Below are 26,615 nucleotides of genomic sequence, written 5' to 3'. Positions count from 1 at the left end.
GGCCCACAGATGTGGAAGTGGAGCTGTGGAACTTCCATTCCTACTAGGGCAAATAAGAGCCCACAGTGGGAGCTGTGATGCAGTGGTTATTGGTACCAATACTCTCTCTTCTTCTTGGTTTGGAACAAGAGTAGTAACTTCGTAAGGCTCCCAACCAAGACTTGGAAGGTAGCTACGTTCTCTCCCAAGACTTCAGTTATCCAGTGGCTGCATCTGGCCACTGGATAACTGTAACCTACTGAATAACTGGTAACTCTAAATCTAAATTTAATCTCTATTAATGTGGACCATGATTTCTGACAAAGCATAAGATGAATCTTATGGGGCGCTAGGGTCATGAGGGGGTAGCCCATAAGGAGAGCTCCCCTCATCAGAGCACACTAAAAGGTACTTCAGCACTTCCTTGGTGAACTCAGTGAGTGCCCCAAACCTGGTTCACATGTCTGCAGAAAATAGACAAGCATCACCAGGGATAAGTAAGCCTCTAAAGGCACTTGTAATGTGACAGTGATATCTGTGGTCTTTCAGCCAAGAAGGCCCTGCAGGACCCAGCATCGCCAAGGAGCCTGTCCCATCTGCAGCCCTCTAGACTTGCACTCTAGATCCCCTTCATTTTTCTCTTTGTCACCTGTTTCTCATTATCTTCCTTGAGCCAGTAGCAGGTTGTGATCTTACCCACTATCGGGCATCAGCTCCATAAATCTTCCTACTTAGATAAGCATCCAAACCAGAAAAGCTTTGGGATGTGCCCATCTTCTGTCCTTCCCTGTGCTCCAGGCACTCTAGTCCCTGATTAGAGCTGAGCTTCAGAGTCTATAGGACCACACGCCCTCACATCTCAGTGACACTGGGCCTCTTCCTTATTGGCACATTGGTCAGGGTTAGGGCCATGGGAGATGTCTTTATTCTTAGCTACTCCAGGAAAGAATAGAAGTTGAGGGTTTCAGGACAAGTGGCCACACAGGCACATGCTGTCATAAACTGAAGTCAGGCCTTGAGGAAGACCCCTAAGTCCCAAGTCATCTGAGTCAGTATGGCTTATGAGGTTTGGACTAGGTTTATAGGGAGCCCACTGCAGTTCAATATCTTACTCCTCCCTCCATGTACCGGTGGATGATGGTACCCTTTCTAGGGACCCTCCAGACTAGGCTTCCCATCCTGTCCTGCTAGACTCTTCCTAGACTGCACGTGCTATATTTCTTCAGCATCACCATCCTCATGGAGTCAAAGTTTATGGGGACAGATCATGGCCATTCTGAAATCTTCTGTTCTCTTCCATGAGAGGGTAAAACAAGAGCAGCTAGTGGACAGTGTATGCAGCCTGTCCTGCATTCTAGAAACGTCGTTCAGAACCAGGAGGCAGCAGGTTTGGTCTAATAACAATAAAGAGGCATCTGGGAACACATCCTGGCCTCAGTTTTAGATGGCAGATTGAGCTGGCTGGCTTCTCCGGCCATTCTGCATGTCAGTAGTTAGGCATCTACACTGTGCTTGGCTCTGATGGCTCTGGAAGGCCGTGTCCATGGCCTCACCAACAAAAATCCACGTTCATTGTCTCTCTGCAGGTAGGGTAGCCTATGGACTCTTGTGACCCATCAAGATGGCTACATCTCCTAAAGACCCTAAAGCACAGTCTTGTTATCACGTTCTTCAGTATGTCAGCCCCAATTCAATAAAGCATGATGTCAAATCCAGACCGGCCAAACAGGAGAGTCAAGTGTGCTTTGAAATTTGTTTTGTTTCTCCTTTCTGCTTTCAGTTCCCTTCCCATCATCTTTCAAACAATCTCTGTCCCTTCGGGAAGTGTCTGGCATGGCTCTGCGGTACAGCAGAAATGAATAATGTGCCTGTAGTTCCTCACCCCAGGGAGGTCATATCTGGCGGGACAAAAAGCTGCCTTCAGCTCCCAAAATGTCTTGGCCTCTTTGGGAGGAAACATTCTTTGTCACTTGGTGTCTTCTCTTTGATAAGCAGGAAGGGAGGATATTTCGAAGGCCATAGAATCATCTTTCTTCTTGACAATGCTGCTTTGTTTGTTCCTTAACTCAGTGACATATGTAAAGCTTCCCCCCTTTTCTGCCTGCTGATGTCCACACTTAACCAGAATGCTTCCAGATCCCGGGCCTAGCACCCCAGGGAGAGTTAGAAAAATGGAGCTCCTGGCCCAGCCTAAGCGCATGTGACATGGCTATCAAAGAAGAACACAACAGGGAAAGCTTCATGGCATCCCAAACGCTATCCTGGATAGGGTGGCAGCCCAAAGACAATCTGTGTACACAGTGGACACGAGGCCATGGAAAGAATCAAATTGTGTGCCTTCCAGAGTCACCACTGACTCCCACACATCAGAAATAGCTTACATAGGGCCAGTGAGATGGCTTGGTGGGAAAGGTGGGTAAAGTACGAGTCTGGTGACCTGAAGTCAGTTCTCAGAGCCCATAGCAGAAGGCAGACTCCTGAGACATGCCCTCTGACCTCCACATACATCCACAAATCACACACACACACGCACACACACACACAGCCTGAATGCATGCTAATGGCCTCAAAATATGGGCATCTTTCTTCAAAAATCTACCATATCTGAACTAGTACTGCCCTTGATAAATATCTGAAGCATGCTCTTGGGCATGCTGAGGGTGGGTGTCAGAGGCTGAGGAGGTCCCAGATCTAGTGCAAAATTGCCACATCTTACGTGAATCCATTCTGGATCATTCCCTGAGCAAGGAGGGTACCATTGTGGGAAGGGCTGGGGCAGGTAGTCACCATGACCCTATCAGAGGAATGTGGGCTTTGCCAGGGTGCTGAAAGCCAATTTTAAGGGAACGTCAGAGTCACGTGCCTTAACTTGGTGTAGATTCTGTTCTGGTGCCACGTGTCTCTGTCATCATCAGATCAGAATGCGTTTGTGCTATGAGGCTCAGGCTAAACACCAATGCTCCCACTCCTTATAGCTAAGGTCAATCAACGCCTCCATCCTCTCTTCCCCATCAAAGGATGCAGAGCGAGCGTCTATCAGCATGGACACTCACATTGTCATGTCCTGTGACTACACACACCAGGGCCTGTGACTATGTCCCTCTGGGGCTAGTTAGTACAGTCCTGGTCCTTGTGATACTTGACCATTCATAGCATTGTTTCCCAGACACGTTCTGGATTTTCAGGCCAAAGCTGGAGATGAAAAGTTAATCCCTCCCATCCATTTATAAATGAGGGAACGGAGGACCTCAGAGAGACATCCCCCAGCCTAGACAGGGAAAGGTGCACAAAGACTGACCCAGTGCAGTGGACTCTCCTAGGAATATAGCTGTTCTTGCCAGTTAAATCCAGCTGCCCATCCCCTGCCTTGCTCACATGTAGCTCAGGCCCGGATGGGATGGTCATTTCACATGCCCTTCACCAAGGGTTTCATCCTCTCTGCCTAGGCCTTTCCTTCTTGGATGCTCAGTTCCTCTGCTGTCCTGTTCCTCCATTCTTGACCTTGGATGGCATTTCACTCAGCTTCATCAAAGTGAGGGTGTGCAAAAAAAATTGGTCAGATCCATTGGTCCAGCTTGTGGAAAGATCATAAAGGTCAGGGCAGAGCTCAGTGGAAGGGGACTTGCTTCATATGTCAGAAGCCCCAGGCTCACAGTCTCCAGGACTGAAAAAAAAAATTATGGCCATGAAAAGTCTACAGCAGGAATTAGCTATTTCCTGCTCTAAATGCAGACTCTCTCAAGTCACTCACCAAGTCCTTCTAAATAACTTGTCCTCTGGGTCGCACCGGTTTCCAGGGTCATTCCTCACTTTGGTATTCGGGGAGGCATATATGAAGAGAGGCACTTATGACAGAGTTCAAGCCTGACTCCAAAAGAGATCAGGGGTGAGGTTGCCATGCACAGAAAGTCCCCAGATCCAAATGTGGCCTGGAGCCCTGAGGTCAGCTTGTCAGATCATGGACCAGAGCCTGGGGCTTGGGGCCTGGATGTGTGTCGAATGTTAGTAAATGCTTCTGATTCCTTCTAGACGAAAGCTTTGATTGACAAGCTCCAAAAGCTTGTGTCATCAGAGGGCAGATTTAAGAACCTCAGAGAAGCTCTGAAAAAGTAAGTGGTGCTTCGTTGCTGTGTTTAAAAATAGTAGCCCTCATTACCGAGGCATCTTCACACTACATCCGGTCAGAGCAGGAAGTCTGCCTGTCCCTCTGCCTACCCATAAGACCCACAGACTCTCCAGACCCAGCAGTGGCTCAGTTTTGCCCTCCATTATCTACCAGAGAAATGCCAGAAGCGACTTCTCTGTGGTTGACCAGAGGTGATGCCAGATTTCTTGATTCTTAAATGCAATTTTCCACTTTAATAACTTCAATAACCAGTATGTCGAGTCAGCTTATTTAATACAGTTGTGTTTCTTGCTCACATGAAGGAATTCATCAAAGCGAGTGCGTACATTACTAACAGTTGCATCTTAGAATCAAAGAAATAATAGTTTTACCAATAGTTGGTAACTTCACTTTTACAGTTTGCAGGTCACCTCCCTGACCGTTGCTATTGATATTGCCTGGGAAGTGGGTTTCTCAAACTCAGCACTGTTCTCACTTGGGCCAGTATGATTCTGTGTCCAAAAGCTTGCCTATGCATTGTGGGATTTGTAGGCACACTGTGGCTTCACTCTATGGGATGTTAATGACACTGCTCCACTTAGGACTACCAGAAGCATCTCCAGACATTGTGAACCCCAACCCTAAGGCACCTCTTTCCATCCTGTTTTTCTAAACAAAAGATAGGGAGCACATGCCAAGGTCATGCAGCAATGGCATTAGAGCCTGGATTTGGCCTGAGCTGGCCTCCAAGCCCAGAATTCTGCACTCTGCCTTGGGCACTGTCCCATGAGATTCTGGGTACCTCTGACAAGAAAGCCATGACTCAGCTGACTTTGGCTGCACGCTCATGAGATGTGGACTCTGAAAAAAAAAAAAACTCTGCTTTTATTACTTCTGAGAGATGGTTTCTTCAGGCATCCATACTAGGCTCCGCCCTCATTTGTCCCTGTCTTGCTCCTGGCTGGCTGGCTCCTCACTGGATCTTGGAGATGCTGGGTCCCTCTAACTTTCAGGAGTACTCTCCTCCATTCCATAAGAGACCTCTTGACCACAGCCAATAAGAGCCCCAATAGAGGTCCCTGCACATTAGTGTGGGACAGCCAACACCTCCCAGCCCCTGACATGGGCTGGAATGCCCTCCTCACTCCCTCTTCCCAGCCAGCCTCACCTGCCTCCTCTTCTTGTCTCCTTCCTGCCCTACTTCTTGTCCATCCTTCACTAGCTCAGTGTGCCATTGCCTTGACCATTTCCACTTTGTTTATGTCCTCAGACAGATGTTGAACCCATCTGTGCTGTCCGGCCGTCTCTCCTCCGCCCGGGCTCCCAGGAGCCCCTGTGGACTGTGCTTGTACGGAGCTGCCCCACTGTGCATTCACCAACTGTCCGTCTGCCTCTGGGCGTTGCTCCATCTGCCTCCTTCCCACGGCTTCCTCATCCACCGCAGCCACTACTGCTACCTAACTGTCTCCGTGGCTCCCATTCTGTCTGAGTCCCTCTCCTGACTGTCTTCCCTTTCAGGTGACCTGTATGCCTGTGTAAGTGCCTCCCCGAGAACCCTCTGCTGCCTGTGGCACAGGGCAGAGGGCTTAAGGGGCATCTGGGAACCAAGATCTCTATGTAAGGCAGATCTGCCCTGTGGAGATGGAAAGCGTATCATACCCAGTGATACTAGGGAGTCTGTTTCACCAGAAAAGGGACAAAAAGCAGAAGATAACTGACAATAGTCTTCAGGCAGAAATGGTGACCACCCCCAAGGAATCCTGTAGTGGCTCTCCTGGTGCAACCCCAGCCCCATTCATGCATCCCTGAAATATTTTTTTCAGCCTGTTATCACTGGGCTCTTACTCTAGACTCTCCTCAGCTTTCTGGTCCTAGTGATGTCCATCAAAAGAATGTAGACATGACTCACAGTATAGTGTAGAAAATAAATATATAGTTTATTATACAGTTAAAGATACATACTCAAGGGATGAAAGCGAACAGGAAAGGGACCACAGTGGTGACCTACATGATTGGGTAGGCCTCACATTCTTTCTAAAAGATCTCTGGGAAAGCTCTCTGAAGAGCATTCTATTGTCCAGGTGACTGACCAGGCCCATTTGGATTAACACTTAAGAGTGGGACAATGCTATATCTTTGTTCTAGAGCAATCTTGGTAGATAGTTATGTATTTATGACCTTCTAGGCAGTTAAAGTGGCCTATCGTGGCCTGGGAGTGTAGCTGAGGTGCTAGAGTGCTTACTTAGCTTTCAAGAGGCACTGGGCTCAATCCCTAGCACCAATAAAATCAGGTGTGATAGCCAGGGTGGCCAGAACCATGTAGAGAGACCCAGTCTCAAAAAATCAAAACAAAACAAAAAATCAGATGTTCATAATAATGTTCACCTTTAATACCAATATAGGGGAGATGGAGTTGGGACTAGTTCAAAGTCCAGGGTGGCAAGAGTGTCAGGTGGCCAAAGGAACAATTCCTCTGGCATGTCTGTGCCAAGCTGAGAGACGGTTGCCTAGCAAAGCACTATCTCAGGGGCCCCCTGGAACTTCTGAAGGGAGGGTCAGGGCTGCTCACTTTATCGCCAACCCCATTAATCCTTCCCTGCACCATCACCCCCCAAAAGGACCAGAAAATCTGCCATGGTTCAGGAACATGAGCACCTATTCAGAGTCACACGTCAGAGGCCTTGTCCATCACACCAGGGTCTCGTCTCTTATAACAATAGACCCTGAGAATCGTCCGCCCTTTCCAGAAGACACTTCTAAGAAAGTGGTCAGGCCAGGGCTTCCTGCTTTGGCCCTAAAACTTAAGTGACAAGAAGACAGGTCTTGGGGATGCTGCACTGGGTGACTGCTGGAACTTGGGTGTAGGTGGCACAGCCTTCCCAGAGGGGAATGAACACAGAGTAACAGTGGGGGAAAAAACAGTGAACCTGTAGGGGACTGGGGACAGAGGACAGCTGAGGAACTCCACTTCGTAGATGCCAGAGAAGTAAAGAAAGGCATTTCGGGTCACATAAGGAGGAGATACAAGTAAGACCTTCCCCCCCCCCAGGTGTAGGTTGAGGGTCCAGGCAGTCTAGACCTGTGTGTGCCCTATGATTCTTTAGAACTAGAAACCCCTTTACTGCCAGCCAAGAAAAATCTGCATGCATGTTCTGTTCTTAGCAGAAATGCCTTTCCTTAAGTGAAAACAAAAAAATTTTTGTGGATGCCATTTGTTTCCAAGTTGTGACCCACCATGTGTCCCTTACCTGGGGATGTACCTCACTGACTTGGCCTTCATCGAGGAGGGGACACCCAATTACACAGAGGACGGCCTGGTCAACTTCTCCAAGATGAGGATGGTACGTTTCCCTGTGTGACCGGGGACCACAACTCCAAACTGAGCCACCCAGCCTCTGCCCCAGCACAGCTTGTTCTGCCCGTCCCTGCTTGGAGGCCTCCAGTAAAAACCACGGCTGATGCTAACGCCATTAGTCCTATGTTCCCTGATTTCTCACTTCAGCCCAGCACCCCTCCCTACAAGGGAGGATGAGCAAGGTCAAGAGACCAGCTCAAGCACCCACATATGTAAAAAGAAGATCTGGTTTCTGGGTCCTGGGTCTGACCCCAAAACCCACACCTTTCTTTGCATCTCACCCTTTAATATCCACAGAAAGGCTTTTGTGGTGTGTGTGTGTGTGTGTGTGTGTGTGTAAGTGTAACTAAAGAAAAATCACTCTACAACAACAACAGCCAAAAAGGCAGGTTTCAAATCCATCCGAAAAGTTAAAGGACATGAGAGTGAGAAGATCCAGGGAGACCCTCTGGGCAGGAACAGGACTTCTAGCCACCATGTCTCTCACTCACTCCAACCAGAGAGCCTCTGTTTGCATCCACTTTGTAAACTGGGCTTACACATTAATAAAAAAGGGTGTCTTTCACGCATAAACAAGGAGGGCTTTCTTAGAAATGGAGGGAAGGTCATATGCTTCACATCCTGACATGCATGCACTAGACACCCAAACGCCGTTCACTTTCACTGGCAGCCTGGGGTTTGGATGTAGTGGTGTTGGGAAGTCTTCGGCCCTGACTAAGGGAGTTCTCTTTCACACACACACACACACACACACACACACACACACACACACACACACACACACACATTAGCACAGTTATCCCACACAGACAGGTTTCACCTTGGAAGCAGGTGGGCTGTGTAAAGAAAGCCAGAGGAGTTTTCCAGAAGGTAGCGTGACTTCAGACACAGCTCCCGATAACCCTTTCCATCTGCAAGGCAGCACAGGAGAGCAGACTGTTCTAACCCTCCCCTGCCTTCCCGCAGATCTCCCATATTATTCGAGAGATTCGCCAGTTTCAACAGACCGCCTACAAAATTGAGCACCAAGCAAAGGTAAAGGAGGTTTCCTTCACAGCGGTGTTGTCTGCACTGGTTCCATCCTCTTCCGGAAGTGCCTTCCCTCATTCCTTCCAGGACCCTCAGGGTCCAGATTCAAGGGCCATTACCCTAAGGACTGCTTCCCTATTCCTGATTCCTGGCCAGAAGTAAGCTGGTCCTCACTTGTGATTCTTCCCTAATTTGACATCCCACGGGATGCCTTAAAACAAAGAACTAGAGAGGTGGCTCCAAACATCCCCTTTGCTTGCTTAGTTGGTGGTTTTGCTTGGTTTTGGTTTATAAAGGGTGTGTGTATGTATGTATGTATGTATGTATGTATGGTGTGTGTGTGTTCATATATATGTACCATGGTGCCTTTGGAAATATGAGGACAACTTGTAGGAGTTGGTTTTCTACTTTCACCGCATAAATTCCACTGTATTAAATTTAGAACACCAAGGGGCTGGAGAGATGGCTCAGTGATTAAGAGCACTGACTGTTCTTCCAGAGATCCTGAGTTCAATTCCCAGCACCCATATAAAAAAAATTTTTTAATGAATAAAAAAATTTTTTTTAAATTTAAAACACCAGGCTTGGTAGCCAAGTAAGTGCCTTGACAAGGTGAACCATCTTTCTGGCCCTTGATTAGGATTTTTCAAAGTCTCATGTAGCTCACACTGACTTCAGATTCCATACATAGCCAAAGACAACCTGGCGTCACTCCTTCCTGAGACAGAGTGGCCTTATGCTTGCTTAAAGCTGCAGAGAAATCCCTTCCTCTCACACATCCTTTATGTGGATGGAGATCTAGCTTATTTTAGTGTTTCTCAGCTACAAACCAAGCTCAAAGAAATATCTTGTGCTGGAGTTAGGGTCATTGGTAGACTATTTGCCGAGCGTCATTGAAGCCCTGCATCAGATCCTCAGCATAAATGCAGGCATGATGGCCTGGGCCTGTAATCCCAGCACTTGAAAGGTGGCTACATAGCAAATTTGAGTCCAATCTGGACTACCTGAAACCCTGTCTCAAAAAAAAAAAATGTTCGGTATGGCTGTGCACATCTTTAATCCCAGCACTCAGGAGGCAGAGGCAGGTGGATCTCTGTGAGTTTGAGGCCAACCTGGTCTACATGGTGAGTTCCAGGACAGCCAGACTACATAAAAGAGAGACCCTGTCTCAGAAAACAACAACGAAACGTTAGTTCTGTACCATGTTCTGTTCTGGCATGTAGGTAAGATCTTTGCATAACTAACTGGGCCACTAATATGTTGTTCTTAGTTCATTCAACATATACATATTTATAAGGTGAGAACTATCTCAAGCCACAAGGCACAGTATACAAGATAGACAAACTTGTCCTCATGAATTTGCACTCTGGAAGGAAATAGACAAAGAAACAAAAACCATAGTACGGCAGTAGGAATCAGTGGTAGAGTGCTTGCTTAGCGTGACTGAGGCCCTGGTGCTCAATCCAATCTAGGAAAGCAAAAGCAGTCAATCAATCAAACAGAGAGAGGGAGAGAGAGAGAGAGAGAGGCAGAGGAGGGGGAAAAGAGGACAGAGGATGAACCCTAGGTTAAAGGACACTAAGACACATGATATTTAAATGAAATGTATGAATGTCGATTAGACCCTGGCTTTAATAATACTATGAGGGCTGCCATGGTAGCTAAGCAAGCCTATAAACCCAATTTGATCCCCAGAACCTACAAAGAGAGAACAGACTCCCAAAAGTTATCCTCTGATCTCCACATGCACATGATGGCACATGAATGAACATACATACACACACACACACACACACACACACACACACACACCACATATGCACACATAATAACAATACGGAAACACTCTGAAGGCTGTTTGAAGAGCACTTGAAATTTGAATATGAATTGTGTATCGGATAATACTATTACATGGCAGTTAAGTGTCAAGGCTGCCATAAGGACACGTTATAGGAAGACGGGCTTACACTAGGAAACACATGGCTGAGGAAGCGTGACGCTACTCCTCATCATTCTATCCATAGACGCTGAGAGTGTAGGCCCCGAGTTCAGTCTCCAGTGTACCTGCACGCGCTCACACACACTCATGCACACTCTTGTGCCTGCACACACAAGATCTAGGCCAAAGTCGTACATGTGCTCTCTCTCTGTTACTTTGTTTTGTTTTGTTTTTTAAGACAAGGTCTCTCTACAAAGCCCAGCCTAGCCTGAGCTCAATGTGTAGCCCAGCCTGGCCTTGAACTCAAAGATTGCCCTTCCTCTGTCTCCCACCACATCCAGCACTTTAAAAAAAAAAAGAAAAAGAAGTACCTCTGGAGGGCCAGGTTTACCTTCATACATGCAAGGCAAGCACTGTACCAAGTGAGTTATATCCCCAGCCACTCAGCACTTAGTGTATAATAAAAAACAAAAACAAAACAACAGCAAAACAGAATATTGCTGGGCATGGTGACAGATGCCTTTAGTCCCAGCTGTCGGGAGGCAGAGGCAAGCAGATCTCTGTGAGTTTGAGGCCAGCCTGCTCTACAAAGTGAGTCCAGCACAGCCAAGGCTACACAGAGAAACCTTGTCTCAGAAAAGAAAAGAAAAGAAAAGAAAACAAAAAGAATATTAAAGGCTGAAGAGATGGTCTAATGCAGTGGTTCTTAACCTGCAGGTCACAGACCTTTTAAGAGTCACTGAGACCATCAGAAAACACAGATATTTATATTACATTTCATAACAGTAGCAAAATTACAGTTAATGAAAATAGCAAGGAAACTAATTTTATGGTTGAGGTCACCACAACATGAGAAACTATGTTAAAGGGTCACAGCATTTAGGAAGGTTGAGAACCTCAGGCCTAGTGGGTAAAGCATTTGCATGGGGACCTTAGTTCAAATCCCCAAAGCCCATAAAATCCAGTCATGGCTCATGTTCACATTATGTGTTCATAAGCACCGTGCTCCAATGGCAAGTGGAAGTCTCTGACTCCTATGACCAGGAGGCAGAGACCAGAAGATTTCCAGATACTCAGGCTGCCTCAGTTAGGCTTTTATTGCTGTGAAGAGACACCATGACCATAGCATCTCTTATAGAAGAAAACATTTCATCTGGTCTGGCTTAGTTTTGAGGTTTGGTCCATGATCGTGGCAGGAAGTGTAGTGGCACGCAGGCAGACACAGTCCTGGAGAGGGAGCTGAGAGTTCTACATCTGATCCATAGGCAGCTGGAAGTGACAGTGACACAATGGCCAGGCTGGAGCTTCTGAGGCCCCAAAGCTCACCTCCCAGTAACACACCTCCTCCCAAAAAGCCACATCTACTCCAACAAGACCACACCTCCTAATACTGCCACTCCTATGGGCCTATGGGTCTCTCTCTCTCTCTCTCTCTCTCTCTCTCTCTCTCTCTCTCTCTCTCTCTCTCTCTCTCCCCTCTCTTTCCTTTTTTTGTTTTGTTTGGTTGAGACAGGGCTTCTCTGTGTAGCCTTGGTTGTTCAGGACTTGCTTGGTAGATCAGGCTGACCTCAAACTCACAGAGATCTGCCTGCCTCTGCCTCCCCGTGTGCTGGGATTACAGCATATGCCACCATGCCCAGCGTATGGGGGGGGCATTTTTATTTGAACCATCACACAGGCCAACTAGCCTCACTACACAGCAGTGCACAGCTAAGAAGAGGCCCAAAGAGGGTACAGGTGGACACCAAAGGTTATTATCTCACCTCTACATGCTCAAACCTAGAGAGAGAGAGAGAGAGAGAGAGAGAGAGAGAGACAGAGAGAGAGAGAACTATTTACTTAAATTTTGCAGCATTTGGAGGAGCTATGCAAGTGTGTCGCATACTGTCTCTGAAAAGCACTGTGGTAAAAACATGGTGCCCTTGAAAGTCTCAAAAGTTTACCAGCAAAATTTCAGAGTGTTCTCTTGTCTCCTGCCACCACTTTCCCCTTCTGCCAAGCTCTGAGGCTCAATATACACAAACACCACTGCCCCTCAAGTCTCCTGACGTCTCCTGCAGAGATGGATGGGCCACTTGTCACCAGTTCAAGGAAAACATTTCAAGGAAATTGAACACTGTGCTCACATGGAATGGACTGGGTCCATCAGCTTTGGGAGCAGAGTGCATTTATATATTCTAGAAAGAACCCCTTACCTGGAGCTACGGGCTAGGGCTAAGAGACAGCTTTGTTTCCTACAGTCCTAAGTCACTCTGCCTTTACCTAGAGGGTTGGGTGATGCCAGACGCAAGGTCATCTTCCTGGAGGTACAGGGTGTGAGCTGTCAAGCAGACAGTAATAATGTCAATCAGCATCCGACCATCAGGGTGGCAGAGACGGTTTCCCAAGACAAAAGCAACAGTCTTGAGTTCCCCGAAGCCGCCATTGTTAGGCTTTCAGGCACAGAACAGGGAGATCATTTCGCCTTCCTTCTTGTTCTTTGTTTCTGTAGAGGGAATAAGGCAAATTGTCAAACACATGAATGAATCTTGGATCCAGGGGCACCTGCAAGCGTGGAGCTCTGATCTCTCCTTGAGTGCACAGGAACTCAGCGAAAGGCTTACTTACAGTCAAGAGTAGAGTGGGCAGGCAGGAGGAAAGACAACTCAGTTTCCCAGGGCGACCATTCTCAAGGTTTCCTGCTAGCATTTTGCCTCAGACTCAGCTATGGGAGCCCCCACAAGCCCTCCCTGAGAGACAGCGCTGCTTGAGAGGAGTCTCACAGCACTGTGTAACCCGAGTGTGTGGATATTTCCACATGACATTGCTAGGGAACTGGTGACATTGCAACACTGAAAGGCCTGTGAGCACCCACCCACCACTAAGATTCAGCTCCTGACCTTTTCAGGGTGTTGTTTGTTTTCCTCAAGCAAAACATTTCCTCATGATCAACTAAAGAAAAAAATGAAAGAAAGAGAAAAGAAATGCTGTCAAGGGTAATTTTTACCACATGTGGGGTTTTTGTTTTGTTTTGTTTTGTTTTTTGGGGGTGTGTGTGTGTGTGTGTGTGTGTGTGTGTGTGTGTGTGTGTGTGTGTGTGTGTGTGTTTTGTTTTGTTTTGTTTTTGGGTTTTTGGAGGGTTGTTTTTTGTTTGGTTTGGATTTTTGAGACAAGGTTTCTCTTTGTAGCCTTGGCTGTCCTGGACTTGCTCTGTAGAGCAGACTGGCCTTGAACTCACAGTGGTCTGCCTACCTCTGCCTCCTGAGTGCTGGGATTGCAGGCATGCATCACTGCACCCAGCTTACAAGATAAACTTGGAGGTTTTTGTTGTTGTTGTTGTTTGGTTTGTTGTTGTTGTTGTTTGATTTTTCGAGACAGGGTCTCTCTGTGTAGCCTAGGCTGTCTTGGCTATACTGGACTCACTTTGTAGACCACACTGGCCTCAAACTCACAGCAATCTGCCTGTCTCTGCCTCTGAGTGCTGGCACAAAATAAATCTTAAACCATAATTTTTTAAAAAGTTATGCAGGGTATGATGGCTCACACCTTTAATCCAAGCACTGGGGAGACAGAGGCAGGTGGATTTGTGTGAGTTTGAGGCCAGCCTTGTCTACAAAGTGAATTTCAGGACAGCCAAAGCTAGTACACGAAGAAATTCTGCCTTGAAAAAAAACTTTAAAAACTAATGATTAAAATTTTAAAAAGAAAGAAGAAAGAAAAAGTTATATTAAGACAAAACATAGCCATGTATGCTGGTGCCAGCACTTGCGAAGCTGAGAAGAGAGATCCTGAGTTCAAGGCTAGAGTTAGACTTGTCACATCTCAAGACCCTTTCCGGGGTGGAGGAGGCCAAAACGCTGTGTCTCACACACGTGAGAACGTATGGAAGTACTTGGCTCCACCAGGCATGCTGAGGTCCGTCACTAATTCCCACATTTGGCAGACCAAAACAGAAGAGTGGTCTCAAGTTCAAGGTTAACCTGGGCTACAGAGTGAGTTCCAGACCAGCCTTGGGCTATAAAGTAAGCCCCTGTCTAAAAAGAAAAAAGAAAAAAAAAGAAAAGAAAATTTTTTCACAGGACATTGGTGTCCATAGCAATTCTATGGCTCCTTCCTCTCATTTCAGGTAACTCAATACTTGCTGGATCAATCTTTTGTAATGGACGAAGAAAGTCTCTACGAGTCTTCTCTCCGGATAGAACCAAAACTCCCCACCTGAAGCTGTACCCTCCCATGCCCCCGCCGCTCCCGTGGACCGCTGCTGTATGATATTGTACATAATCGTTTGGTTCCTCTGGACTTCTTCTTCAGTACGTGCTCCTCCAAGAATACAAATCTGTTCTTGTTCTTAGATTCCTGTAGAACCGGAATATGAATCTCTGCACTGTCTCAAACTCTGCCCCACCCCCCCCACCCCCACTGCGGAGCCTGTTCCTTCGAACAGCTGTACTCCCTGTCAGCTCTCCCAGGCCCTCATCCAATCAGAAGGGGAGACAGAACCCACGTGACACAAGTCTCAAACTCCAGTCCTGCTTCGTCCCTCCCAGCCCAGGCCCCTGGGTTGGCTCAGGCCACCCAGGCATCCTCCCCAGCATGTTCCATGTAGTTGTTATAACTGGGGGATGGGGGGGGAGGGGGAGGAGGGAGGGGGAAGCCACACCTGCAAGTCCAATCTTTGACGCCCCTTCCTGCTGACGGTGATGCCAAGTTCTAAAGCAGCTTCTTCAAGCCAAAATCGCAGGTCTCAACAGTCCCCATTTGTCTCCCCTCCTTCCCCACACTAAATCTGGCTGGGAAGGGAGTCCTCTCAGCTGACAACCACGCGCCCCTCGCACCAAGTGCCACCACTTCTGGCACCATGCAGCTCTCTGCTCTAGGATTAACACCAGGCAGCATGAACAGCAGGCTCAGCAGAAGTGGACACGGCCCTAGAACTGCTCTAGGAAAATGGAATTCCAACACCAAGTCGTGGTGACCTTGGCCAACCTCTGCCCAGCCTCCACTGGAGAGCAGGAACACACACACACACACACACACACACACACACACACACACACACACACAATGTCACTTCTCCTCTTTCAGCTGCCTGGCAGTCACTACCAGCTTATGTTGAGATGCCCTGAGTCTGTATACCTTGTGGTAATTAGTCCCATGACGTAGAATTAGAAAATCAATAACCGAGTGTTTTTATTGCATATACTGTAGTCCTGTCTAAATGCCTTCTAGCAGGAATATAGTAAGGTAGTGCTTATTCTGTGAATATTACCATGATTTTTTTTTACACTGTACAGTAGAAAGAACACAGGCTCACTCAGAAGTGGCAGGCATGCTCCACTACAGCAGACAGACAACTTTTGCTGTAAGCAATACCTAGTGGTATGAGAATTCTATTTCAAGCCCTAAAATATTTCAACTTACAGCTTGTTTGGAAAAAAATTTTCCATTTTTTGTAAAAATATATGTTTCCTGATTACCTCTTGCTAATAAATCTATTCTATCTCAGGGTGAACAGTGAGTTTTGATGGATTTCATTTGTTCTCTCTCTTTCTCTCTCTCTTTCTCTCTCTCTCTCTCTCTCTCTCTCTCTCTCTCTCTCTCTCTCTCTTTCTATATATATATATATTTCCTCCCCTGGGCTAGCATCAACACTCCCAAGTGGCAGTGATGTCATTGCCTGCTTTGGTCTGATGAAGTTGGCTGCTCCCATCACCTATTGTACCCAAAACAAATCGCTCAGAAACTGGGTGCCTTAAAACTGGTTGCATTACTTTCCCCAGTTCTGGGGGCTTACTGGGCCCCACTAGCAGCTCTAATGGGGGGGACTCCCATTAGACTACAGTCTTGCACAGGAGCCAGGGCTGGAGTCATATGAAGGTGCACTAGCCTAGACACCCAAGGTGACCCTTCTTTGCAGCTGGAAGTTGACGTTTGCCAGGTGCTGCTCTGGGGGTGTCAATAGGATCATTTGCAGTGGCATCTTTATGTGACGAGGGTGTCTTGCCATATGGCAGCTGCATCCCAAGAGTGACTGCTGCTCCCAGTCTCAGGAAGAACTTTGCAAGGCTTCTAAAGACCAGCCTCAGAATGAGACACAACGTTCTATATCAAGGACAAGCACATTGCTCTCAATAGGAAGAAGAAGAAGAGGGGAAATGTATAGCTATCTTTCCAGTGACTTAGAGAAACAGACTATGAGAGCCACCCTTCCAGCCATGGGTGCAGAAAGAATCCTGGGGGATGCCAAGGAAGAATGACCTGTGTGATGTCTTCTTTATTTAGTCCGGGACCCCAACGCGTATTTTCCCACTTAGATTAACTTAGCCTAGAGATTCCTTCACAGACGTCACACTCAGAGATTTGCTTCCATGTGGAAACGGAGTCCTATCAATTGGACAGTCAAGATGAACCACCAGGAAGCCAAGAGCTCCTAGAGCTACTTTCGATTTAAAGCAGCCATGAGCTATTACACCAACTTGCCCACCATGCTGCCCAGGTCCTCCCAGCAAGACAGATCTGGGTGAGTCTTGTGCCCATGGTCTCAGGTGGGGGGGGGGGGAAGAGCACCGAGCTGATGACAGAAGTCTGGCACTTTCAAATGGCCTAGAACAAGTGCCTTGTCACCAAGTATGCCAAGGATATACATGAAATAAACAGTAAGGCAGCACTGCTTGCCCCAGGATGTGGCCCAGGAGGCCCTAGCTGTGGCTGTCATTGGTACACATGACAGTTTCTCCCTGACTTCACCGGAGCTCTATGAGGTGAAGGCCAATGAGAACAAGACAGTGGCTGTGGTCACACTGGATGAGACCTCTAGAGGGAAGGCTTCTTGTAGGATCTTGAGGCTGGTATCCCTGGCCAAGAGCTGTGTGGAGATAACCAGCATAGAAGCCTGGAATGCTTCCCGGAAGCTACCTGCACTAAGTGGCTGGGCCTGGGGGGAAAGGTGGGAGTGATTGGTGAGGCAGACAAGTGCCGATGCTTGTGCCAGCTCGCCTACTTGACCAAGTCTTCTGTGCAGATTGGTGTGCTGCACCACGAAGAGGAGTGAATGTCGGATGCTGGGAAAGCCCCAGGAGGTCTCCTCTTCCAGGAAGCTCTTCACCCCCTCAGCAGGTTCTGCAAGTACAGCTATGCCAAAGGAGGTGGCACAGAACCTGGCAGCTTCTTTCCAGCTGCTGTCCCCAGGGTGGACTCTCAGAGAATAGTCCCGGGGGAGGAGCTGGGGCTGCTGAACCTAATAGTGCCCTGGGACAAGCTCATCTATCTGTCTATCACATCATCTCTACTGGCCCTTTTTTGGGTGCTGCAGCCAGCCCATGCCTGCTGTTTAGGACTATGTTCCCCTGGAAGTGGGAACACAGCCACACACTGTTATGACCTTGGTGTTGTTGGCTTCTTCGATTGGTGGCCTTCACAGCTAAGTTTCTGTTCTCCCTGGGGAATTCCTGGAGCCGTTCTCTTCAGTAAGGCTCTATCCCTTTCCACTGAGGATGGTCTAGACACGTTCACCAACCATCCTGTGTGCGGAGAGCTCCTCCTACATTTCAGCAATGATCTCTAAAACCATTTCTTTCATGTGGCTGGCACTGGCCTTACTGGGGCTCAGATGCCTGGGGCTTGGCCCTTAATGAGGAAGAGGAGTGGAGGAGCCCTGCTTCCTTTGCTGTTGTGCATGAAATTAGTAGTTAGTTTGCTACTTATTAAAACAACAAAAAAAACCCCACAAAAACAAAACAGAAAGTTAACCATCACAGTGTCCTTCCATGTACGCAGGCTCCATGGTGGCAAACGGTGCCACTGGCATCTGGCTGCCCCTCCCCAAGCTGCTAATGCTCATTCTGTTTAATGGTAAGTGTCTTTACCCAATGGCAGTCCTGCTGAGGAGGACAGAGGTGCCTCCCACCTGCCCACATCATGGAGTGAGTCCCTGCATGTGCATGCCTAGATACCAAGCATCTGCCAGCCCCCAGAGTTCCTGCGCTAATGACACGGGGAGGAAAAGGAGCCCACACTTCCAGTTCCAGCCGCCACCACCCTCTTCCTAGGCTCCTCACCATTACAGCCAACTGTTAAGCCACTGTCCCAGTTTAGGTTCCCTACACCCACCTCCAACACATCTGTACCAGGCTGACCTGCCACTTCTGCCATCTTCGCCACCATTCCTGCCCCCTCTGCTAATGCTCCCAAACCACTTAGCCAAGTCAGCAATGTCATCTCTCACTTCCCACTTCCCGAGGATCATGAGGCCCAGGCTGTGTCATATTTTAGTTATCTCTCCATCCAGGAAGTATCATTTGTACTGTCATTGTGGGCCATCTGGTCTCCAACATTTTGGCTTCTAAGAGACCTATATACTCCTAAAACTTACTGGAAACCCCTAAAATCTTTTGCATATATGGATAATATCTACCAATATAATTGTATTGCTAATTTTTTATTCAAAACCAAAACTTTGGGATGATTGATTTATTATTAATATGTTTAAAAATAACACATGAACTGATGCTATACATAACTCAGGGGTAGAGAGACTGCCTAGTCTGCCTGAGGCCCTAAGTTCAATTTCTAGAACAACTAAATAAATAAATAAAATAAGTGTAGATGTGATGACACTTCGAAGGTTGAGGCAGGAAGGTTAGGAGTTCAAGGCCACCCTTGGCTACATAAAGAGTTTGAGGCTGCCGTAGCCTAGTGGAATGTGTTTATATATATACTGATACTGGAGAGCTATTTGTGCCAGCAGCATTCCTAGCAGCATTCCGGACAAAGGCCAACAGATGGAAGTAACCTAAATGTGAGCAGATGAGAAATAACAGGCTGAAACCATACAGTGGCATATGTTCAGCCTCCAAAAGGAATAAAACATTGATATAGACTACACTTTGGATGCTAATGAAAGAGGCCAGACACAGAGAAGTCAAATGTATGATTCTTCTTATACATCCACATCGTAAACATCCGCAGATGGAAAGCAGTTCAGTGGCTGTCAGAGAATGGAAGGGCTGGGGTAGGGAGTGGCTTCATGACGAGGGTGGAAGTTGGAGGGTGTTCTTTTGGAGTGATTAAATGTTTTGAAACTAGAGAGAGAGCTGGGCGTTGTGGTGCATACCTTTAATCCCAGCACTCAGGAGGCAGAGGCAGACAGATCTCTCTGAGTTCCAGGCCAGCCTGGTCTACAAAGCAAGTCCAGTGCTAGGATCACAGGCACGCACCGACAGGCCTACCCTAAAATGATTAATTTTATTATGTGTGAATTTAGCCTCAGTGTCAGATCAAAGTCATGCACAGTGCAGCACACCTGAAGTCCCCACTACCAGAGCTGAGACAGAAGGATCACTTGCGGCCAGGATTTCACAGCTGGATGTACTGTGTCCGTAAAGCAGTGGTACTAAGGTTGAAACAACGGCCCTGGCCTCTCAGCTACAGGGACTCACCAGTTTGCCTAAGGAGGGTTGTGAACTGCACAGGTGGGAAACCTTGGAGGTCAGAATCCCTGTGACAATGATGCTGGGACCACATTGATGAAGCAGCCTGCACTCCAGTCTTTGGGGCTGGGGCTGTAGCTCAGTAGGGAGCCCTTGCCTAGGAAGAGCAAAGCCCAGGGTTCCATGGCCACCACAAAACCAAATAAAAACAGACTCTTGAAAGCATAGACACCTAGGGTTCCTGGTAGAAAAGATTATCAGGGTGTCCCAGGTAAGTCAGCCCCTGACTAGGAATGTGCCGGGGAGTGCACAGAGAACAGAAAGGTCAGATGCTATGAAGGGGCCATGGCAGGTGGTAGGGCCAGCATGAGAGGTAAGTAAGTGGCTGGCTCAGGAAGTCACCTAGAAATACCACATCATGGAATGGTGGTGAAATCCTGTGAGTCCCCGTCAGCCAACCTGATTTCAGCGATGGTGCTGTCAGTCCTTTCCTCAGACCTTACCGTAGCATCTGTGATGGTGGGTGTTTACCAAGCAATTAGCCCCACACTCAGATCAGGTGACTCATGACCAGTCCAGCACACTCCAGAGTAGCAGGAAGGGGAGTCAGAAAACTGTGTTGACCCAGGGAAAGTGCTCTCCAGGCTCCAGGACAGTCTGAAAGCTGTCCTTTGGCTTGCACAAGGGTCTGGGGCCCACAATCCCCGCCTCCAGCTCCATACCAAGACTGAATGTGAAGCCTCTCTGTCTGACTCTGTTCCCTGTCAGCCTCCAACATGTTCACAACCCCATACATGACACTGGCTCTCAAAGAATGCCTTCCCATGACCCCAGGGCCTCTTCTGCAGGTATCTGCACAGTATCTCCAAACCTCAGTCATCCCGGAACCCAAAACCAAACCACCAAGCATAGTCAATGCCACCAGCCTCTTGCTCTGTGACTCAGAACAAGCAGGGGCTGCTGGCTATGCAAGTCTACAGGGCTGCCAGGATTTCAGGTTCTGCCCTTGAGTTTGGAAGGATGTCAGCCTACATCTCCCCAATGAAGGCAGGGTACAGGATTGCCACAGATCTCCAGAACTGCCAGCCCACAGAAAGGTATGGGTGCTCCCTCTCCAACTAGCAGCCGAAGGATGCAAGCGTGTTCACAGTCAGTCCACTCAGGAAACCATACAAGTCAGACAGGATTAAACAAGACCGACGGTGTGAAATATGGGTAATTAGCATAGGAATTCAGGAAGAGGAGATTTCCAGTATGGGTAAGAAAGGTGTGGTTGTAGAGGAGTGCAGAGGAGGGTTAAGCGTGAGGCTGTGCCCAAGACAGACAGCTGGCCAGTGGATGGATGGACGGATGGATGGATGGATGGATGGATGAATGCCGTAGTGTTCGTCAGTATAATCTGAATAGGGATATGTCACAGAGGGTCTAAAATTTTCAACAAAAAGTAAGAGTATAGTGAGACTTTGTCAATGATGGGAGAATTATTACAGGGAGCCCATCAGAGATGACCACTCAGACCCAGTGTGTAGCCAATTGAAAGTCTTTCCCAGCTGGCTGGGACCACAGCCAAGTGTTTGGGCACCCAGGCATGGTCACGAGTGTCCAGAATAGGAAGTTTTTATGAGCACAGACCTCATGGAGGCATCTAGCTGCTGAGGGGCCTTCACAGAGTAAGCAGTTTGAAGCAATCACTCGACTGAAGCTAAGATAAGTGGCTAGCCAGCTGTAGAGAGGTTCCGAACAAACAGGCAGCTAAGATAAAACGCTAGCTGTTGGGGGTTCTGCACAAACGAGCAGTTTTAACAAAGGCTGAGATAAGTTCACTGGGATATCCTGACCTTTGGTTCCTAGAATAGAGCCCAGTAATTTTCCATGGGATTCTCCACCAAGGAGATCAGATTCTAGTTAAACCTGGAAACAGGCCTCAGCAAAACTACAAGCCGGAGGAACCTCTGCACTGTCCTGCCCCATCACAGAATAAAGGAGGCCCTGGGAAGGACTGGAGGCAAATGTGTTCTGAAGTCCCTCTCTTCCTCAGACGTAGAAGTGAAGCCAGCCCAGCCTGCGTAGTTTCCCTACAGGACAAGGCAGAAGGAATTTACAGGGAAGTCCAAGGGTTGGTGTTGAAAAAATAGAAAAGTTGTTTCTCAACCCTGGCCACTCGGTACCTTCCGAGAGATGACCTCAGGGCTGTTCTAAAACCACACCCTCATACCTGTCCTGAGCACCTGACAGCACGTGATGTCCCAAGCTGAGCTCTTGCCCCCTCAAAGGTAAAATAACTAGTAACCAATCATTTTAAAGGTCAACTAACCAATCATGTTTGTACTAAGTTCTGCTTCTGTAAGAGTATGAAAGACCCAAGCTTTGCTTATTCGAGGTCTCTAGCTCAGTGGAGTTTGGTAGACCCCATCATGATGGATCAATAAAGCATCCCTTGCTGATTGCATCAGACTGGACTCTTGTGTCTCATTGGGCTACGGGAAGTAGGACCTAGCCCCCCAGGTCTTACAGTGTATCTGGACAGGGGTCAAGATTAGCGGGAAAGAAGTGAGGCACACTAGCTACAAAATTCAAGAGAGTTCCCACTCAGGATCTAAAACTCACCATATTTAATGCAGTGGGCTGCTTACCACACAGACTCACAAATCCCAAGTTGCCTCTAAACTCCTGATGCAATGCTTTCACCTCCCAAGTGCTTGAGTTGGAGGTGTGCACCACTATACCTGCCTTATGCAATACGGTGTGGGTTGTGGTGGAGTGCTGTGTAGGCTCTGTTTCTTAACAACTAAACTTTATTATACAACCCAACTAGCTTATACAAGAGGGAAAAAAGGTTAAAGGGAAAAAAGAGTGAACCTTCCGGTATCCATTCCACGGGACGGGTCCTTAGGTGTCTCTGGCCTGTGTTGGTCCAGCCTGTTCGCTGATCCACGTGCACTCAAGCCCGGTCTCAACCTGTTGTTCTCTCCTCCCTGCCTGCCTGTGTCATGTGCAAAGGGTGTAGACTAAAACCCTGCACTAGTGCCCACTAGCTAAGACCACGAATCAAAATGGAATCACTCACGGTAAAGCTCAAGAAGCTGAAACTCCATGGCCCAGATGATGGGCAAAATCAGCAATCGAGAGATAATGACCCTACTACCCAACAGGTCCGTTTCATTTGCTGTGCTACTAAAGTTCCCTCTATCTTAATCCCTACAGAAAAATAATTTTGGGGCATGGTGGTGAGCACATGTAATCTCAGCTAAGGCAGGAAGATTTCAGTATCTACTCCAGCCTGGGACTTCATAGGGAGAGGTGTATCAAAACAAAACAACCAAGACATCTAATGTTAATTAGTGACTTGTCTATTGTTCCCCGCCTCTGCTTCTTACCTATCTTTCAAGAAAAGAAATGGACAGAGGTAATCATCTCTTATCTGGTTTTTTGATTTTTCAAGACAGGGCTTTCTCTGTGTAGCCTTAGCTGTCGTGGAACTCACTCTGCAAACCAGGCTGGCTTCAAACTCACAGATATCCTGCTGCCTCTGCCCTCTGTGTGCTGGAAATAAAGTCATGTCCCACCACCATCTTGCAGATACGGGTGTGGTTGTTTTCCAAATCTTCCCTATCTTTGTTTAGCCAATCAGAACCCTCATTCTATTTAATGGTAGAGGGGGTTGCCCAATTGTAGAATTGACAATCAAACCAGCTGCATGATAAACACATACTAGATTCCAGTAGTTGTGATGCTGAGGCAGGAGGATCACTAGTTTAAGACAAGCCTGGGCTATATAGCAAGACTAGAAGATACAATCTCACTTTCTGTCCCTCTGGTACTTAGAATCTTCCCCTCTCCCCCACCCCTTCTTCCTCTGTGATCCTTGAGCCTTAGGTGCAGGAATTGTGTTGCAGATGCATAAGTTAGGACCATCTATTGCAAAGAGATGTTTCTTTGATGGAGGGGTGGAACTTGAGATCTTTGCTTATCTTTGGGTATAAGAATAAATATTTAGAATATAGCTAGAGATTATGCTGGCTTAATAAACTGGTGGTTGTAGGTTCTCCTCCAAGATTCATAGCTTCACTGGGCTCAGGAAGTTGGCTACATTTCCAGTACCAGGAATGATTTTTTTTTCTCTTCTTGAGTAGGCCTTAAGTCCAATTAGAGAGCTTTTGGTAACCACCAAGGAAGGTATGTGTGCCACTACTGCACCCTTTGAGATGTTGACAGGCTGGCCAATGCTGTAATTCACAGGCATGCTAAGTAGGTGGGACTATTGGTTGCTGCCCTCCCTTAAAAGAGTGTATGGCACCTTCTGGTATCATGAAGGTTAATCTTCAGGACAGAGGCTTGCAAGTCATATTCACCTCAGATCCTCTGAGTCTTGTGTATGAAGCACGTGCTGTCTTCAGCAGTAGGGACTTGCCTTCAACCTCTGGGAGGCAAGCGAGGGTAACAGCAATGGCGTATAGTGTTTTGAGAGTCTTTTGGTGGGACAACCTTGCCTAACAACTCACAAAGGGACTTCTCATGCCCCGTGTTAGGGTATCTGTTATACAATCTCTGGCCTTTGTAGGGAGCATTGTCAGCCCAAATGGGAACATTTTTATTTAAACTATACATATATATGAATACACAGACTTTTATGTAATTTTAGGCAAATAAATAAAATATTATTTTATATGGCTTTTCCAGACATCCTTATTGTTATTTTTAACCTTCCTTCCTTCCTTCTTTATTCATCTCCCTCCCCATCCCTAACCAAAGCACCCCTGTTTTCCCCGTTTCCCTCATCAGATCACTTGTACCCTGCTATTCTATTCCCCTTTTTGGTTGCTCCCTGATGTGTTCTTTCCTGGTTTCTGCAGTTAGAGCATGTGCTTACATCTGATGGTTTGGAGTAGGAACCTCAGATGAAGGAGAAATTTCAAGCTTTGTATTTCTGGCTCTGAGTTACCTCACTCAGTATAAACTTTTCTAGTCCCATCCATAAATTTGCCTACAAATTTTTTTGTTTTGTTTTGTTTTGTTTGTTTGTTTGAGACACGGTTTCTCTGTGTAGCCTTGACTGTCCTGGACTCACTTTGTAGACCAGGCTGGCCTCGAACTCACAGCAATCCGCCTGCCTCTGCCTTCCAAGTGCTGGGATTAAAGGCGTGCACCACCACGCCCAGCCCACCTACAAATTTTATAATCTCATTGTTCCCTATAGCCAAAGAGTATTCCATAGTACATGTGTGCCACATTTTCATCATCCCTCTGTCAGTTGAAGGACATTTAAGATGTTTCCCTTTCCTGCCTATTGGGGATAATCAACCATTTAATGACTGGAGCTGAGGCCTGCTCCAAGAGAGGCTATTCACATCTGGTACTGGGAACTCCATCAAAAACCCAACCTTGGGGAGGTCATAGGCCTTAGTGGGGAAAGTTACTACTGTCAGTTTGCTAACCGGATACAATGTACCCAGCAGCTAATCCTCTGAATGTTTTGCTTTAGGCCCATAGGTCAGAGCTGCTGTCAGACCCGTCAGAGAGGCCTCCTTTTGCAGTGGGTAGAGGTTCCTGAAGAGACTTGTAGCCAGTCTGTGTTCTAAGAATAACTGATCACTGAAAACTGAACCTTAAATGGGACATCCTCCGAGTCTCCGGGAGCAGCAAGAATGTAAGAGTTTTGTAAGAGAGTGCAGAGGAGGCCTTGGAAGTGCTATGGAAGATTGTTCTGAGCCAAATGCCTCCATTGTGCTCTGGAACTCAGCAGCTGTAGTTATGAGCACAAGATGGATGGCCCCAGGACTGGGCCTGTCAGCCTTCTTTTCTTTTTACTTTATTTGTTATTATTTGAGGAGGTCAGGGACAACTTTATGTAAGGTCCAGGGATCACCAGGCTAGTGCACAGCAAGCCCTTTACCCTCTGAGCCATCTCACAGGTCCCAGACCTGTCAACATCCTGTCAGAGTGGAGAGGGAGGTCCTGAGGACTGACCCTCCTCTCTAGTGCTCTAAAGACAGTTAATGGTTCCTGAGGTAGAGAAAGACATTTTTTTTTTTCAGTACTATAACCACTGCTAAGTGCCCAGGCTCTAGTCAATAACCTATTTATAGTTCCTATATAAGGAAGCCCAGTTAAAGTCAGTGGGTCATTAAAAGAAAGAAAGAAAGAAAGAAAGAAAGAAAGAAAAAAAGAAAAGGAAGGCCATAGAAAGAAAGGGCAAGGCCGTAGACCGCAACTATAATCTCTGCAAGGGGACTGTGGGGGTGGAACTATAAAGACGCGGCAGCCAGCCTTGGCCTGATGGCACTATTGTTTTGCCTGCCCAGAAGTGAGCTTTTCTATCCCAATCACTAGAGCGCTCAGACCTGAGTAATATTACACAAGTTCCCTGTGATGACTAAAGAAACCTAATTCAGAGCCAGGCATCCCTTAAGGGCCGTTGACCTTTACCTCCGAATGCCTGGGAGGCTAGCGGCTGCAGGTGAGATAAGCTAGGGTAACTGTCTGTGAGGAATGAACAGCTGCCTCCACTTCTGGAAAACCTGCTGATCTTAGGGGAAAGGGATGGAACGGCCTTTTTATCACTATATAGCGGGAAGGAAAAGACAACCGAGGGAAGTCAAACGAGTCTCTTGTCCAGCTGTGAATTACATGGACATCTGTAATTACATTGTGTATCTTTCTGCTGTCTGCCCTTAAAGGCCCCTTAACCTCCACTTCGCACAGCATGCTGTATTGGCTCTAAGTCCTTCTGCTAGCTGTAAGAATAAATTCATTTAACCTAAATTTGAATTGAGTCTAAATCTCTGATCTCCCCCAGTGGAT

The 26,615-nt window shown here is 47.3% G+C and overlaps 1 protein-coding gene across 3 annotated transcripts in view; it reads left to right on the top strand.

Annotated features, from left to right (window-relative positions):
• Positions 1-15,898, top strand: part of RASGRF1 (Ras protein specific guanine nucleotide releasing factor 1) — a 106,804-nt gene extending 90,906 nt beyond the window's left edge. Inside the window, exons 25-28 of one of the 3 annotated variants that reach the window (XM_084752248.1) lie at positions 4,009-4,088; positions 7,308-7,425; positions 8,406-8,474; positions 14,513-15,898. In XM_084752248.1, coding sequence (XP_084608374.1) covers positions 4,009-4,088; positions 7,308-7,425; positions 8,406-8,474; positions 14,513-14,605 — 360 coding nt within the window. In that variant the 3' untranslated portion in view covers positions 14,606-15,898. Of the gene's footprint in view, positions 1-1,565; positions 1,703-4,008; positions 4,089-7,307; positions 7,426-8,405; positions 8,475-14,512 lie in introns of those variants that run through there. The other 2 variants (XM_084752247.1, XM_084752249.1) reach the window with 2 other exon arrangements.
• The last annotated feature ends 10,717 nt before the right edge of the window (positions 15,899-26,615 follow it).

The sequence above is a fragment of the Acomys minous genome (assembly GCF_964271855.1).
Source record: "Acomys minous genome assembly, chromosome: 13".
NCBI classification, from domain to species: Eukaryota; Metazoa; Chordata; class Mammalia; order Rodentia; family Muridae; genus Acomys; species Acomys minous.
The sequence above is the reverse complement of the archived record's forward strand: the minus strand, read 5'-3'. Positions and strand labels throughout refer to the sequence as shown.